The following is a 13212-nucleotide window of genomic DNA, read 5'->3' as shown; positions in this document are numbered from 1 at the left end:
CCTCTGCCCTCCGAGTCTGCTCACCCGACGCTGGCTTCTCTTCAGGATCTTTGGGGCCTGAAAGAGACAAGAAATGGAAATCAGGCCTATAGCAGCCAGGGTCCTCCTGCCCAGGGCCCTGCACCTGCTGGGGGTGGGGCCCACAGGGGAGCCCCACCCACTCCTTTACACACTTCCCAAGACCCAGGCCACGCAGCCGGGGAGTTCACACTGAGGCTATGTGAACCCAGGCTGATGCCACCTACACCCCATGGCCCCGGGAGCGTGGTGTCCCTCTGGAGCCTACGCAAGGTCTCAGTGGAGGCTGGAGACAGACTAGGCAGCATAGGGCCAGCCAGGCCCAGACTGGAAGCACCTTGCCGTCAGTGCTCAGAACTTTGGAAAACAAGGAAGCTCAGACCTCCCCTCCCACAGTGGCCCTTGGCCTCTTCCTCCGCGCGGTCTCCTGGTGCCCGCACGCCTGCCTGTTGTGTCTCAGGGCCCCCCAGCTCCCCGCACGGCCTATAGCCACCACCCAGTCACCACACCCACCCCGGACAATCAGCCGAGCAGACGAGTAGGCAGCGCCCACAGCGTTGCTGATGTAGGCCGAGTACTGGCCATCATCCTCGCAGGTGACCGACACGACCTCCAGGGTGTGCAGCGTCTTCCGGTCAGCCATGTGGATGTGCTCAGAAGCCGTCAGGGGCTGCCCATCTTTGAACCAGTACAGTCGGGGTGCCGGGTAGCCTGGGGCCACAGGAGAGTGGTCAGCACAGAGCCCCCGTCCTGGGGGCACCACCCTACAGCCCCCTGGGACCTGGGACCGCTCAGACTGCATGGTTATATCACGGCTCCTGGCCTTTCTCCCTTTCTCACCTTTCACTTTGACCTGGAACTTGGCCAGGCGTGTGCCGGGGGCCACCTGGAGATCTTTCAGCTCCTCCACCACCTGGGGCAGCTGCCCCTCCTCCGAGGTAGATTCCGTACCCTCTTGCTCCCGGCTTGTGGGTGGAACAAAGAAGGTGCAGTGAGGTGGACCAGCAAGGAGCCCAGCACCTGGGGGTCAGGTCAGCCATGGTGGCTTCTGAGGGCCCTGTGTGCTGGACAGACACTGCTGGGGCCTGGATCAGAGCTCCAGCATTCAGATTCTCTTAGTGCCACCCGCTGGGGTGCCGCCACCTGCTGGGGGACAGCCCGCCTGTGTATGGTCCTCTACCTGGACAGGTAGCCCTGGGCGCTGAAGTAGGAGGAGGTCTCTGTGGCATCTGCCGCAGTTTCATAGTCTGTGCTGGTCACTGGGAAAGGAACAGTGGTCGCAGTGAGGCTTGTGTCCTGCCTGCCTGGACACAGCCCCATCCCAGGGCCAGGTACCAGCTCTCACTTCGAGGCCATCCCTGGGAGCTACACACATTCCTGGGGCAGACGCCATGGGGTACGTGGCTGCCAGTGGCCCTCTGCACCCAGGCTGTCACCAGCCCGTGCTTCCAGGCCTGGAGCTAACTGCAGGCCCCAACAAATTGCCAACCCTGGGTGATTCTGGGCCTCATGACAGGCGGGGCTGTGTCTTCCAGTTTTACCCGCTAGGGGACCCACGCTGGAACCCAACACTCTGGCGCCTGAGCTCAGACGTGCAGCCTCCAGAACCAGGAGCAGGAACCTTCTGTTTAAGCCACATGCTCCGTGGCACCTGTTAGAGCAGCGGGACCAAGACAGCCTCCCCCATCCTGCCTCCGCCCAAACAAGATGTCAGGAACAATGGTTGTGATCGTGGGATTTAGAATAAGAAACACACATTTGGTCTTTGTCCCAGGATCCTGGCAAGGAGCTCCTAAAACCCTTAGCATTTCCTGTGCTGAGAGCCGTAAGGTGTCTTTGTTACGTACTGAGGTGACCTTGGGCAGCCCCTCAGGATGGGGGCGAGTGGCCAGGGGACCCAACCCTGGGAGCAGAGGGTTGGATGCTTCAGTCCCACCCCCTGACCTCTGGGAAGGAAGAGGGGATCAGTCACCAATGCCCAGTGATGTAACCAATCACACCCGCATCATGAGGCCCCATGAAAACCCGGGAGGACAGCCTTAGGGAGCTTGGAGTTGGTGAGCACATGGAGACGTGGGGAGAGTGACCTGCCCCGGAGCTGGCCCCAGGTCACAGCCTTGGATAATAAGCTGGTAACGTCAGACATTTCTCTGAGATCTGAGCCGCTCCAGCAAGTTCAGGGACCCGAGGAGGGGCCGTGGGAGCCTCTGGCCTGTAGCTGGGGGGTCAGCGGGGGCGACCCCTGGACTGTGGCTGGCGTCTGCTGTGAGGCGGCCTGTGGGGTGTGGATGGGGGCAGAGCGGAGTTAATTATAGGACCCCCAACTGGTATCAGAGAATTTCTTGTTGACCCCTTACAGACAGGAAACAATAATGAGCCCCAGCTTCCTGCCTTGAGTTTCCAGGTCCAGGAGGAGCAACTGAGGAAGAGCTAGGTAGACCCTGAGTAGAGGAGCTGGTGTCCACAGGACAGAAACCAGACAACAGAAAGCTGCAGAGGCAGTGAGCTCTCTCCTGGAGGATTCAGCAGAGCACTGGCTGGCACATGCACACAGGGGCAGAGACACCTGAGGGGCCATTAAAACAGCACAGAGGACGTCATGTTTCCAATAGGACTGGGAACTTCCCCAGTGGATGGCTTCAGGCCCTCAGCAGAGGGAGGGGATCAGCCCTGGACTGAGCCTGCTCCCCACCTAAGAGGAAGACCTTAGGCCTGCAGAGGTAAAGTATGCAGCCCCCACGAGGGCAGGCATCCAGTCAAGGACCACCAAACATGCTCACAGGCAGGAAAACACCACCCAGTGGGTCAAAACCAAGCCAGGACGGTGCAGGTGGAACTGGCAGAGAAGGAAGTCAAAGTATTAGGACTGCATACGTGTCTCCAAATCGTCAGAGACACAGAGCATGTGAAAAAGACTCAAGAAGCTGTAGAGAAGAAAACTACAACGACGGGACGGATGGCAGGTGAGCGATGACAGGACAGTGAAGGGAAGCAAGTAGAGGTACAAACCGCAGGAAATGAAGTGCATGGTGGCAAGAATTGTAAGGGAAGTGTGTCAGCGTGTGGTAGCATCATGGCACACAGCTTCATGTGCATGTGACTGAGGTCCCCAGACGAGGGGGAAAGTTAACACACTTGAAGAAATAACAGCCAAAAACACTTCCAAACTTGATGAGAAAACTAGAAACGCCAAATCCCAAGTGGCTCAGTGAACTGCAAGCACGAGGGAACATAAAGAAAAGCACACCCAAGAACAGCACGGTCAGAGTACTCAAGACCAGCAAAAAGAAGGAAATCCTTAAAAATACCCAGAGGCCATTTTGGAGGACTTTGAGAAACTGATCCTAAAAGTCATATAAAAATGCCAGGGACTCAGATGCTCCAAACAATCGTGCACAAGAGCAAAGCTGGAGGACTCACTTGTCTCAACTTCAACACTGAGCACGAATCTACAGGAACCAAGATGGTGTGGGGTTGGCAGAATGACAGACATACCGATAAATGGGAGAGAGGTTGGAGACCAGAAATAGACCCATGTATGTCATGGAAATCAGTGTCTGACACGAGTTCCAAGACAGTTTTTTTTTTTTTTTTTTTTTATTTATGATAGTCACAGAGAGAGAGAGAGAGAGAGAGGCAGAGACATAGGCAGAGGGAGAAGCAGGCTCCATGCACTGGGAGCCCGACGTGGGATTCGATCCCGGGTCTCCAGGATCGCGCCCTGGGCCAAAGGCAGGCGCCAAATCGCTGCGCCACCCAGGGATCCCCCAAGACAGTTTTATGAAGGAAAATAGTCTTTTCTACGATCGGTCCTGGAACAACTGTATTTCCACAAGAATGGATTGGGGCCTTTCACACCATACACCCAAACGAAGCCTACACACAAGAGCTAAAACCATGAAACACTTAGAAAAAAACAGGGGTGCAGATCTTTATAACGTCGGATTGGGCAATGGTCTTGTAGACGTGACAACAAACGTACAAGCAACCAAAGAAGCAATGGAGTTCATCACAATTAGAAATCTTTGTGCATCAAGGAACACCATCCAGAGAGTGGAAAGAAAATCCTCAGAATGGGGAAAATAATTTGAAAATCATATATCTGATAATGACCCAGTACCCAGAACATATATATGTATATAGGGCTTCTTTCCGGGATCACAGAAATGTCCTGGCACCTGATGGCAGCAACGCTTGTGCGACACGACGAATATATGTTTTCAAACGGCACATTTTTATGGCATGCAAGTGTCTAAAGCATCCCAATCCTACGAGTAAAGGCAAGTTTTGCACAGAGAAATGAAGATACGAGTGGCGTCCTGCTTCTCAGCGGAAGCAATGCAAGCTACAAAGGTTGTCTGCGCAACAATATCTTTCAGAACCACCACAGACACACAGATGTTTTCTCCAGGCATACAAAAGCTGGAAGAACTATAGCACACTCAGGCTACGGAAAAGATGCCGAAAGATGTCCTTCAGGCAGAAGTAAAGCGGAGCCCAAATTCACATCCCCACCGCAAAGTGAAATCCCTTCTATGTGGGCCAACATGTACAATTTTGTCTGGTTCGAGGGACCCGGCCAGCTGTTTGCAGCCGTGCCCAGGACCCCGGTGGGCCGCGTGTCTCAGACCCTTGGAAACACACGCAGGCCGTAGGCCCACCAAGGCAGGATGGGGGAATCCATCAGGGAGGACAGTCCTGCCCACACCCCATAGATGCTTGGGTCTCCAGCTGGGACGCTGCCATGCTCATTTCCAGAGAACATGTCCACGTGATGTTCCCGCCAGCAAGGAATGAGCGACCCCTGTCACTACACCCTGGGCACAGCGTGTTATCTCCAGTTATCATCCTCCCACCCTGCCAGGCACAGCGACGTCTCACTGGGGTTTCGTCAGCATTTCCCTGCCGCCTAATGATGCAGACAGCTCCCGTGTGCGTGTCGTCTCCTATGAACATCTGGACATGTATTTTGCTTTGTTCTAACTGGACTTTTAATTTTTATTTATTTATTTTTTACCATTTACTGCTAAGCATTCTTTATATTTTTTTAAGATATAGCTCTTTACTGGACATGTGGTTTGTAGACACATTCTCCCATCCTGAGGTCCATCCACACAGAGAAAATTTTACCAATTTTCCCTTTTGCAGGTGTTGCTTTAGTGTCAAATCTAAGAAGTTTTTTCCTGGCTGTGGCTCCTAAAGATGTCTTCCTTTTTTTTTTTTTTTTTCCTGAAAGTACCATACTTTCATATCTTGTATTTATGGACGTAATCCATGTTGAGCTGAATTTTGTTTGAGGCCAAGGTCTAATGTTTTGTTTATAAACATCCCAACTCCTCCAGCACTATGAGATTCTATCCTGGAATCTAAAAGTCTAACCTTCCTCCACTTAGTTGCTCTTGCACTTTTCTCAAAAATAAGATGGATGTACTCATGTACTCATGTGAGGCCCACCAGGAGTCATTGCGCTGGACTAAAACAGGCCTCCTGTCCCCTTGTTACTGGGGGAGACTTCTGGGGACTTAGGAACTATGTGCTAGGAGCCAGGGACGAGACCAAATACCCACTTATCTCAGCACAGCCAGTCACCCATACGTGCCTGGGGCATCTCCAAAGTCCCCAGGCCCATCCCCAGCTTAGACACCCCCCAAGGAGGTAAGGCCCCCCAGCTCCTGTGGTTCCAAATCCCGCATGACCTGACACGAGTGCTCTCTGGGTCCTCCGGCCACCCCGCCCCACCGCTCCCAGCTCCTACCCTGGGGCCACACTCACGGTCTACACGGAGCTCCGCCTTGGTGGAGGACACACCCACACTGTTCTCAGCCATGCAGCGGTAGACGCCCATGTCTGCGGGCACCACGGCCGTAATGATGAGCTGGTGGCCGCCCTGCTGGTCCTCACTGATCATGTAGTGGTCATCCTCCTCCAGCATCCTACCGTCCTTGAACCAGCACACGGTGGGCACAGGCTGGCCTGTCACCACACAGTCGAAGCTCACGGGATACCCATCCAGCACCTCTTGATTCTGCAGCTCAGTCAGGAACACCGGGGCTAGGATGGATAGATGGGTGTACAGGGGTTCGGCCCCGGGCTTTTCCCCCAGCCACCCCAGCTGCTGGCCCCTCAGTCTGCATGATCTGCACAGCGTGCTCAAGTGGGAGTGCTGGCGGGCTCCCGGGTGGAACAGGACTGTGCCTCCGGAAGACATAGACATGGCCAACATGCACATGAGAAAATGCTCTGCATCACTTGCCATCAGGGAAATACAAATCAAAACCACAATGAGATACCACCTCACACCAGTGAGAATGGGGAAAATTAACAAGGCAGGAAACAACAAATGTTGGAGAGGATGCGGAGAAAAGGGAACCCTCTTACACTGTTGGTGGGAATGTGAACTGGTGCAGGCACTCTGGGAAACTGTGTGGAGGTTCCCCAAAGAGTTAAAAATAGACCTGCCCTATGACCCAGCAATTGCACTGTTAGGGATTTACCCCAAAGATACAGATGCAATGAAACGCCGGGACACCTGCACCCCGATGTTTCTAGCAGCAATATCCACAATAGCCAAACTGTGGAAGGAGCCTCGGTGTCCATCGAAAGATGAATGGATAAAGAAGATGTGGTCTATGTATACGATGGAATATTCCTCAGCCATTAGAAACGGCAAATACCCACCATTTGCTTCGACGTGGATGGAACTGGAGGGTATTATGCTGAGTGAAGTAAGTCAATCAGAGAAGGACAAACCTATGTTCTCTTTCATTTGGGGAATATAAATAATAGTGAAATGGAATATAAGGGAAGGGAGAAGAAGTGTGTGGGAAATATCAGAAAGGGAGACAGAACATAAAGACTTCTAACTCTGGGAAATTAACTAGGGGTGGTGGAAGGGGAGGAGGGCGGGGGGTGGGGGTGAATGGGTGACGGGCACTGAGGGGGACACTTGACGGGATGAGCCCTGGGTGTTATTCTGTATGTTGGTAAATTGAACACCAATAAAAATTAATTTATTAAAAAAATAATAATAAATTAAAAAAAAAAAAAGGACTGTGCCTCCGCCAGCTTCCCCCCATTCTCTGGGAGAATCTGTGCCCTGCCAGCCTGTGTCTCAGGCCACTGAGACGCTAGAGGAATAGAAGCCAGGAGACAGCAGGAGGGGGAGCTGAGGGCAGACAAAGGCTGTGTGGGCTGGGGGTCCAGGGGCTGCAAGCATGAGGACGGCCCCAAATTACACGGAGGTTTCCAGACATGACGCCATGGGTTACATGTTACATCACACCCCTCACAGCTCCCAGGGAGTCACAAGCAAAGAGTGTAAAGGCTTCAGTTGCTGGAGCAGATAGATGATGTGGGCATGGAACCCCTCTTTTAGAATACTTGTATTCCAAACCCTCACAGAGCAAAAAACACAAGATGTGGAAAGCCAGGGTTCCTCTACCCACTTCACAGAGCAAGACCCCGAGGCCCGCAGAGGCTAGCTCATGACAGGTAGAGCCAGGACGAACAGCGAGCTCTGTCTACCCATAAATTCAGGGCTCTTCCAGCTCAGGAGTCCCCTGGGGCAGCCCCATGCCCCTCTGTCCTGTCCCACCCCAGGCCACAAGCAGACTCACCACCCTCGGAGGTCAGCGCGGGGAGCGTGGGGAGCGCCCTCTCCCGGGGTGCCGCAGGGGCCGGAGCCACTTTGCTGATGCGCATCTCCACCCCCCGGGGCCCCTGCTCCGACAAGCTGATGTCCACCCCGATGTCCATGGTGCCAAACATCTCCCGGAAGCACGCGGCAGCGCGCTGGGACTCAGCAAGTGACTCGAAGCGGATGTAGACGAAGCGCTCATCTTCATGGTAGGTCTGCCAGTCCCCGGGCTCCTGGGGCTCCGCGGGGCCCTCATCTGCACTGACGAAGATCTCTTCATCTGAAACCTCGGCGGGGCTCTTGGTGCGGAAGAGGCGGTGCAACCGCCGGGCTGCCCGGCGGAAGGCGTCATCCAGCTCACCCCCCGAGGAGCTCTCCGCCTCACTCTCTGTCCCGCTAACCACCACACATGCGCTGTGGGCCACATGGCCGAACTTGCTGCTCACCTGGCAGGTGTAGCGGCCGGCATCAGCACGGCCCAGGCCCGTGACCAGCAGAGAACAGGTGCCATCCCCAAGCTGGTCAATGTGGTGGTGCCGGCTGTCAGTCAGCTCCACACCATCCTTCAGCCAGCAGGCACGTACGTCCGCCTTGCTGGACACCACACACTCCAGACGCAGGACATCCCCCACCTGGACCTCGGTGTCCCTGAATGTGCGGGAGAACGCAGGTCCCTCCTGCTGCTTCATCTCCTTGCGGACCTTGTAGCCCTTAAAGGCAGCCTGGATCTTCACGGCTGCTTTGTCCATGGATGGGTCACTCAGGTCCTCAGCACTCAGGTCTGCTGGTGCAGAGTGAGCTGCAGCTGGCTGCTCCTGATGCTTCTGTGGCCTCCCAGATGGGACTGTGGGAACCCCGACCTGTGCACACAGGGAAGGTTTGGAAACTGAGGCCTGTGACAGGGCCAGGATGGGGCAGGGATGTATGGAGCAGAGCAGGAAGCAAAGCCCATGTCTGCTGCCCCAGCTCCACGTGGAGCCACTTCCTGCCCACCCAACAACTGGTCAACCATTGCATGCCTCAGGGCTCCTACTGCCACTGAAAGGCAACTCCACCTTCCCTGAGTCACTCTAAGTGGTCACCCAGACAGAGTGACAGGTTGTGAGGGACACCACAGAGAAACCAGTTCCAGCTCGTAGCAGCCAGGTGGATGGTGGGGTGGGTGGATGGGTAAGAGGTGGGCAGATAGGTGAGTGCTGGATGGGTAGATGGGTGAGTAGATGGGTGAGGGGTGGATGGATGAGGGGTGGGTGGGTAGGTGAGATGGTAAGTGGGTGGGTGAATGGTGGGTGCGTCATTGAGATAGGTGGTAGATGGTTGGATGGTGGGCGGGTACATGAGTGAGTGAATGGTGGAAGGATGGGTGGGCAGTGGATGGACAAACAGATGGTGGATGGATGGGTGGATGGATGGATGGATGGATGGATGGATGGAGAGGTAGTGAGTGAATGGTGGAGGGATGGGTGCTGGATGATGTAAGGATGGGTGGATGGACGGGTGGTGGCTGGGCGATGTGTGAATGGACAACAGGTGTATGGACAATGGCTGGCAGATGGGTAGTGAGCTGATAGGTGGCTGTATAAGCTGGCGTCAAGTGGACAGATGATGGAACAACGCGGGGTGGCTGGTGGAAGACTGGTAGAGACCTAAGACGTCCAGGCTGCTCCCTGCAGGCCACACAGGGCACTCACCTTGCTGGCTGGGGGTGAGGTGCTGGGCCTTCCAGCCTTCTTGAGGTAGGTAACCAGGGAAGGAGTGCCTGCCTGGGACTCGTCATCAGAGCTGGTGTGCGAGAGGTCAGCCTCCCCAGTGCGTGCCAGCTCGTCTGCCGTGGAGTAGTCCTCGGACAGGTCAGGGGCCGCTTCCTCTGCCTCCTGCCGCAGGCGCTGCACACGCCCGTCCTCCTCGGGCAGCTCACTGATGGAGTCCAGCGTGGGCTCACGGCTCATGCGGCGCTTCCGTGCCAGGGCTTCCCACAGCAGGTGCAGGTCACCCTCTTGGGCCGCCTCAGGGGGCAGGCTGGGCTGCACAGGGGCCTCATCCCTGGATCCTGGGGTCAGCTCCACTGAGGAGGACATGCCACTGGTCAGCAGGGTGGGCACACAGCCTTGATCCTGGGCCGGCCTTGGCTGCTGACTGCGCTGCCTGCCTGGGCCGCCAAGAGCTCTGAAGGCCCACTGTGCACAAGGATTTAGGGGTTCTGGACTGGCCCTGGGCCCCAGCTCCCCTGAGGAGGCCAGACCTCAACCTACCTCAGGCTCCGGCACAGAGGAAGTGGGCCCAAGCAGAAGGCCAGAGGCAGTGCAGGTGCAGGGGGGCTCATGGTGTGGAGGGGCTCATATTGTGGGGGGTTCATAGTGTTAGGGGGGCTCAGAGCGCAGGAGGTGGGGGCATGAGTTCAGGGGAGGGTGGTTCGGAGTGGGGGGCCCATAGTGTGGCGGTGCTCAGAGCATAGTGGTGGGGTCAGGGCATGGGGTTGGGGAGTCAGAGTGAGGGACTCAGAAGGTAGGGGGAGGGAGGCTCAGAGTGCAGGTGGGGGGATGCAGAGCATGGGACGTGTGGGGTGCAGGGCATGAGGGGGAGGCTCAGAAGGCTGGTGGAGGGACGCAGAGCATTGGGGGTGCGGGGTGCAGGGCATAGGGTGGAGGCCCACAGGGCAGGGTTGGCCAGGGTCCTGTGGGGGAGCAATGTGAGCTGAGCTGCCAGCCTTCTGAGGAAGCTGAGCCACAGGACTCTATGCATCTCCCCCACCAGGCCTCAGTATGGCAGGAGGCAGGCTCCTCAAGAGGACCCCCTGACTGTCTCCAGGGAGCTAATGAGGATGAGGGCCCAGCTCATTCCCACATCCCATGCCCTCCCACCCCCACTGGGTCCCCAGGACGCACCCTGGAAGGAGGCAGTGGCTGCAGAGGAGGTGGGGTCCCAGGCAGGGCTGCAGCAGTACTCCCCCTGGTCCTCTGCCGAGAAGCCCTGGATGACCAGCGTATGTCGCTGACCCCGGCAGAGAACCTGGACGCGCCCGCCAGGTTGGATGAGCTCCGTCCCCTTCAGCCAGACAACCTCACCCGCCTCGGCCACCTCGCACTCCAGACACAGGTCCTCGCCGGCACCCACCTGCCGGGTCTCTGGAGCAGGGAGCATGGGAGCCAGGGGCGCAGGAACTGGGTGCGCAGGAGTCTGGGTCTCTGGAGCTGGGGGCACTAGGGTGGGGGGTGCCGGAGCCCAGGTCTCTGGAGCTGCGGGCGTGGGAGCTGGGGGCGCTGGAGCGGGGGGCTCTGCGGGCAAAACCACCACTTCAGCAAAGACATGCCCCGAGGCTCCTCAGCCTGGGAAGACCAGGAGTGCTCTGGGCAGACTTCACCCTCAATAGCCGCAGGGCACACAGCGACTCACCTAGCCTCACTGTCTGGGGCAGGTGCACTGGCTCCCCAGCCCCCACGGGGCCCACCGCTGCCACGCGGAAGCGGTAGGTCTCCCCGGGGGCCAGGCCGTTCACGATGCACTCAGGCCCGGGCACCAGCTCATGGCACAGCCGCCACTCGCCCGTGGTGGCTGCCTTCATCTCCACCCGATAGCCGCACAGCCCACCGCCACCATCGCTTGCCGGCGCCACCCATGACAGCGTCACAGAGCGGCCACTTTGCGCCACCACCTCAGCGTCCTCTGGGGGGTCCGGGAGGCCTGCAGGGAGGGGGCTGGTCAGTGGAGGCTCCCCATCAGTGCCCGCGGGTGCCCGGCCTGCCTGCCTGGGGTCTGATCCCAGGGTGGGGAGTGGGTGCCGGGTGGTCCACCCCCACAAGCTGGTGAGGCGCTGTGCTTGGGGTCCAGACCCTCTGAGACAGCAGAGGCCGCGCCGCGCACCGCGCTCGGGCACCAGGGAGACTGTGTGCCCGAGCCCACCAGGATGGGGCCCTCTGGGACCAGAACAGCTGAGCACCCAACCCACACACACTCCCGCCCCCGCAGCAGTCTCCAGAGCCACCCACTCAGCACGGTGAGCCGCGCGGAGGCCACGGCGTCGTGGGCGGCGAAGGTGACCTCGCCAGCGTGGTGTGGCTGGGCACCGCGCAGCAGCAAGGCGTGGTGGCTGCCATCTGCAGTGACCGTCCAGTCAGGGTCGTCCGGCTGCACCGCGGCCCCGTTGAGGTACCAGGTAGCCTCGCCCACCGGCACCGCCTCGCTCAGCGCGCAGGTAAACTGGGCCTGCCCACCAACTCGTACCGACGCGTCGCGTGGCGACTCCAGGACGTCCAGGCGCCAGCCTGCGGGGCGGGGGCTGCGGTGAGCGCGTCCCGGGGCTGCCTGGAGGCGGGGCGGGGAGCCCCGGAGCCACTGCGTCCGCCAGCCCGGCCCCCCGCCCCTGGCCAAGGAGGAGGCCCGGCCCGCGCAGGAGGGGTCTCGAAGACCAGCGCCCCCAGGCCCCAGCCCTGCACCTCCCCTGGGCGGGATCCGGTGGGAGGGGGCTCAGACACCTGGCTCCCCCCTGCAGCCCCGCCTCTCCCACACACCTGGGGCGCGGCGTCCGGTGGGAAGCACCTCAGATACGGGCCCCCCACGCCCCTAACCTCTGACTGTGAGGAATGCGGAAGTCACCACATCCCCCGCCAGGAAGGTCACCCGGCAACTGTCCTGCGGCCGCAGGTTTTTGAGCAGAAGCAGATGCCGCAGACCGTTCTCGAAGTAGACCACCTCCGCGTTTTCTGAGGTGTGCACAGGCTCATCGTCCAGCAGCCAGGTGTGCGCGGCCACCTCAGGGCGGGACAGCTGGCACTCGAACAGCGCCTCGCCACCTTCCAGTGTGTCCACGTTCTCCAAACCGCGTACCACGGTGTTCTTGGCTGCGGGGAACGGGCAGCTCAGGGCGCGTGGGGGCCTCCTCTGCACTGACTCCACACAGTCAGGGGGAAGAGCCTCCCCCGCGGGAGAAAGGGTCCGAGGGCTGAACATAAGGCCGCCAGGGGAAGGGCAGCGTGGGGTGGGAAGCTCTGGTGGCCTTCAACTGTGGCCAGGGACGGGGTTCTCCACACCAGCCAGGTGAGACAGCTTACTCAGCGGTGTTCCCAGAGCTGCCTGACCCACAGCCAGGCTCATACCCCCCACCTGTACCCCAAGAGCTGTGCCCCTGCGGGGACTACAGAGTGCAGCTCTGGAAATGCGCACCCATCTTCCCAGCCCTGAGCCAGAGCTGAGGCAGGCCAGTCTGCTCCCTGACTCACACACACCAGTCCTGTCCCTATTCCTGACCCACTCTAATCCTCTTCCACACACGGTACACTGGTCTTACTAACTGAGCATGGGTTTCTTCTGTAAGCCATGAGCTCAGGACTGGGGGTGCCTGGCCCCAGCGCCAGCTCAGTGCCTGGCTGCACAGGCCTGCCCCTGCCATGGCCCATTCCTGCCACGTACCACCTCTTGGGCAGGTGATATCTGAGTGGGCTTCCAGGAGAATGAACCTCAGGGCATGACTGAGCTGGGTGGGGTAGTTGTCTAGGCAGGAGGAGTGACAAGAGAGGACACCAGGATAGGAATGAAGGCAGGATAGTCAGCAGAGCAAGGGA

General features: G+C 58.4%; 1 protein-coding gene across 1 annotated transcript in view; it reads right to left on the bottom strand.

Moving 5' to 3' along the window:
* OBSCN (obscurin, cytoskeletal calmodulin and titin-interacting RhoGEF) overlaps positions 1 to 13212 on the bottom strand; it is a 135526-nt gene that overhangs the window by 32195 nt on the left and 90119 nt on the right. The window contains exons 59-69 of the mRNA XM_055333724.1: positions 12220 to 12492; positions 11641 to 11916; positions 11048 to 11335; positions 10540 to 10929; positions 9346 to 9719; positions 7635 to 8514; positions 5791 to 6069; positions 1199 to 1277; positions 859 to 983; positions 532 to 729; positions 25 to 57 (exon numbers count right to left, since the gene is read on the bottom strand). Of these exons, the coding sequence (XP_055189699.1) occupies positions 25 to 57; positions 532 to 729; positions 859 to 983; positions 1199 to 1277; positions 5791 to 6069; positions 7635 to 8514; positions 9346 to 9719; positions 10540 to 10929; positions 11048 to 11335; positions 11641 to 11916; positions 12220 to 12492 (3195 nt within the window). The remainder of the gene's footprint in view (positions 1 to 24; positions 58 to 531; positions 730 to 858; positions 984 to 1198; positions 1278 to 5790; positions 6070 to 7634; positions 8515 to 9345; positions 9720 to 10539; positions 10930 to 11047; positions 11336 to 11640; positions 11917 to 12219; positions 12493 to 13212) is intronic.

The sequence above is a fragment of the Nyctereutes procyonoides genome, unplaced genomic scaffold, assembly GCF_905146905.1.
Source record: "Nyctereutes procyonoides isolate TBG_1078 unplaced genomic scaffold, NYPRO_anot_genome, whole genome shotgun sequence".
Lineage (NCBI taxonomy): Eukaryota > Metazoa > Chordata > Mammalia > Carnivora > Canidae > Nyctereutes > Nyctereutes procyonoides.
Note: the sequence above shows the minus strand (reverse complement) of the source record. Positions and strands in the feature narration are given on the sequence as shown.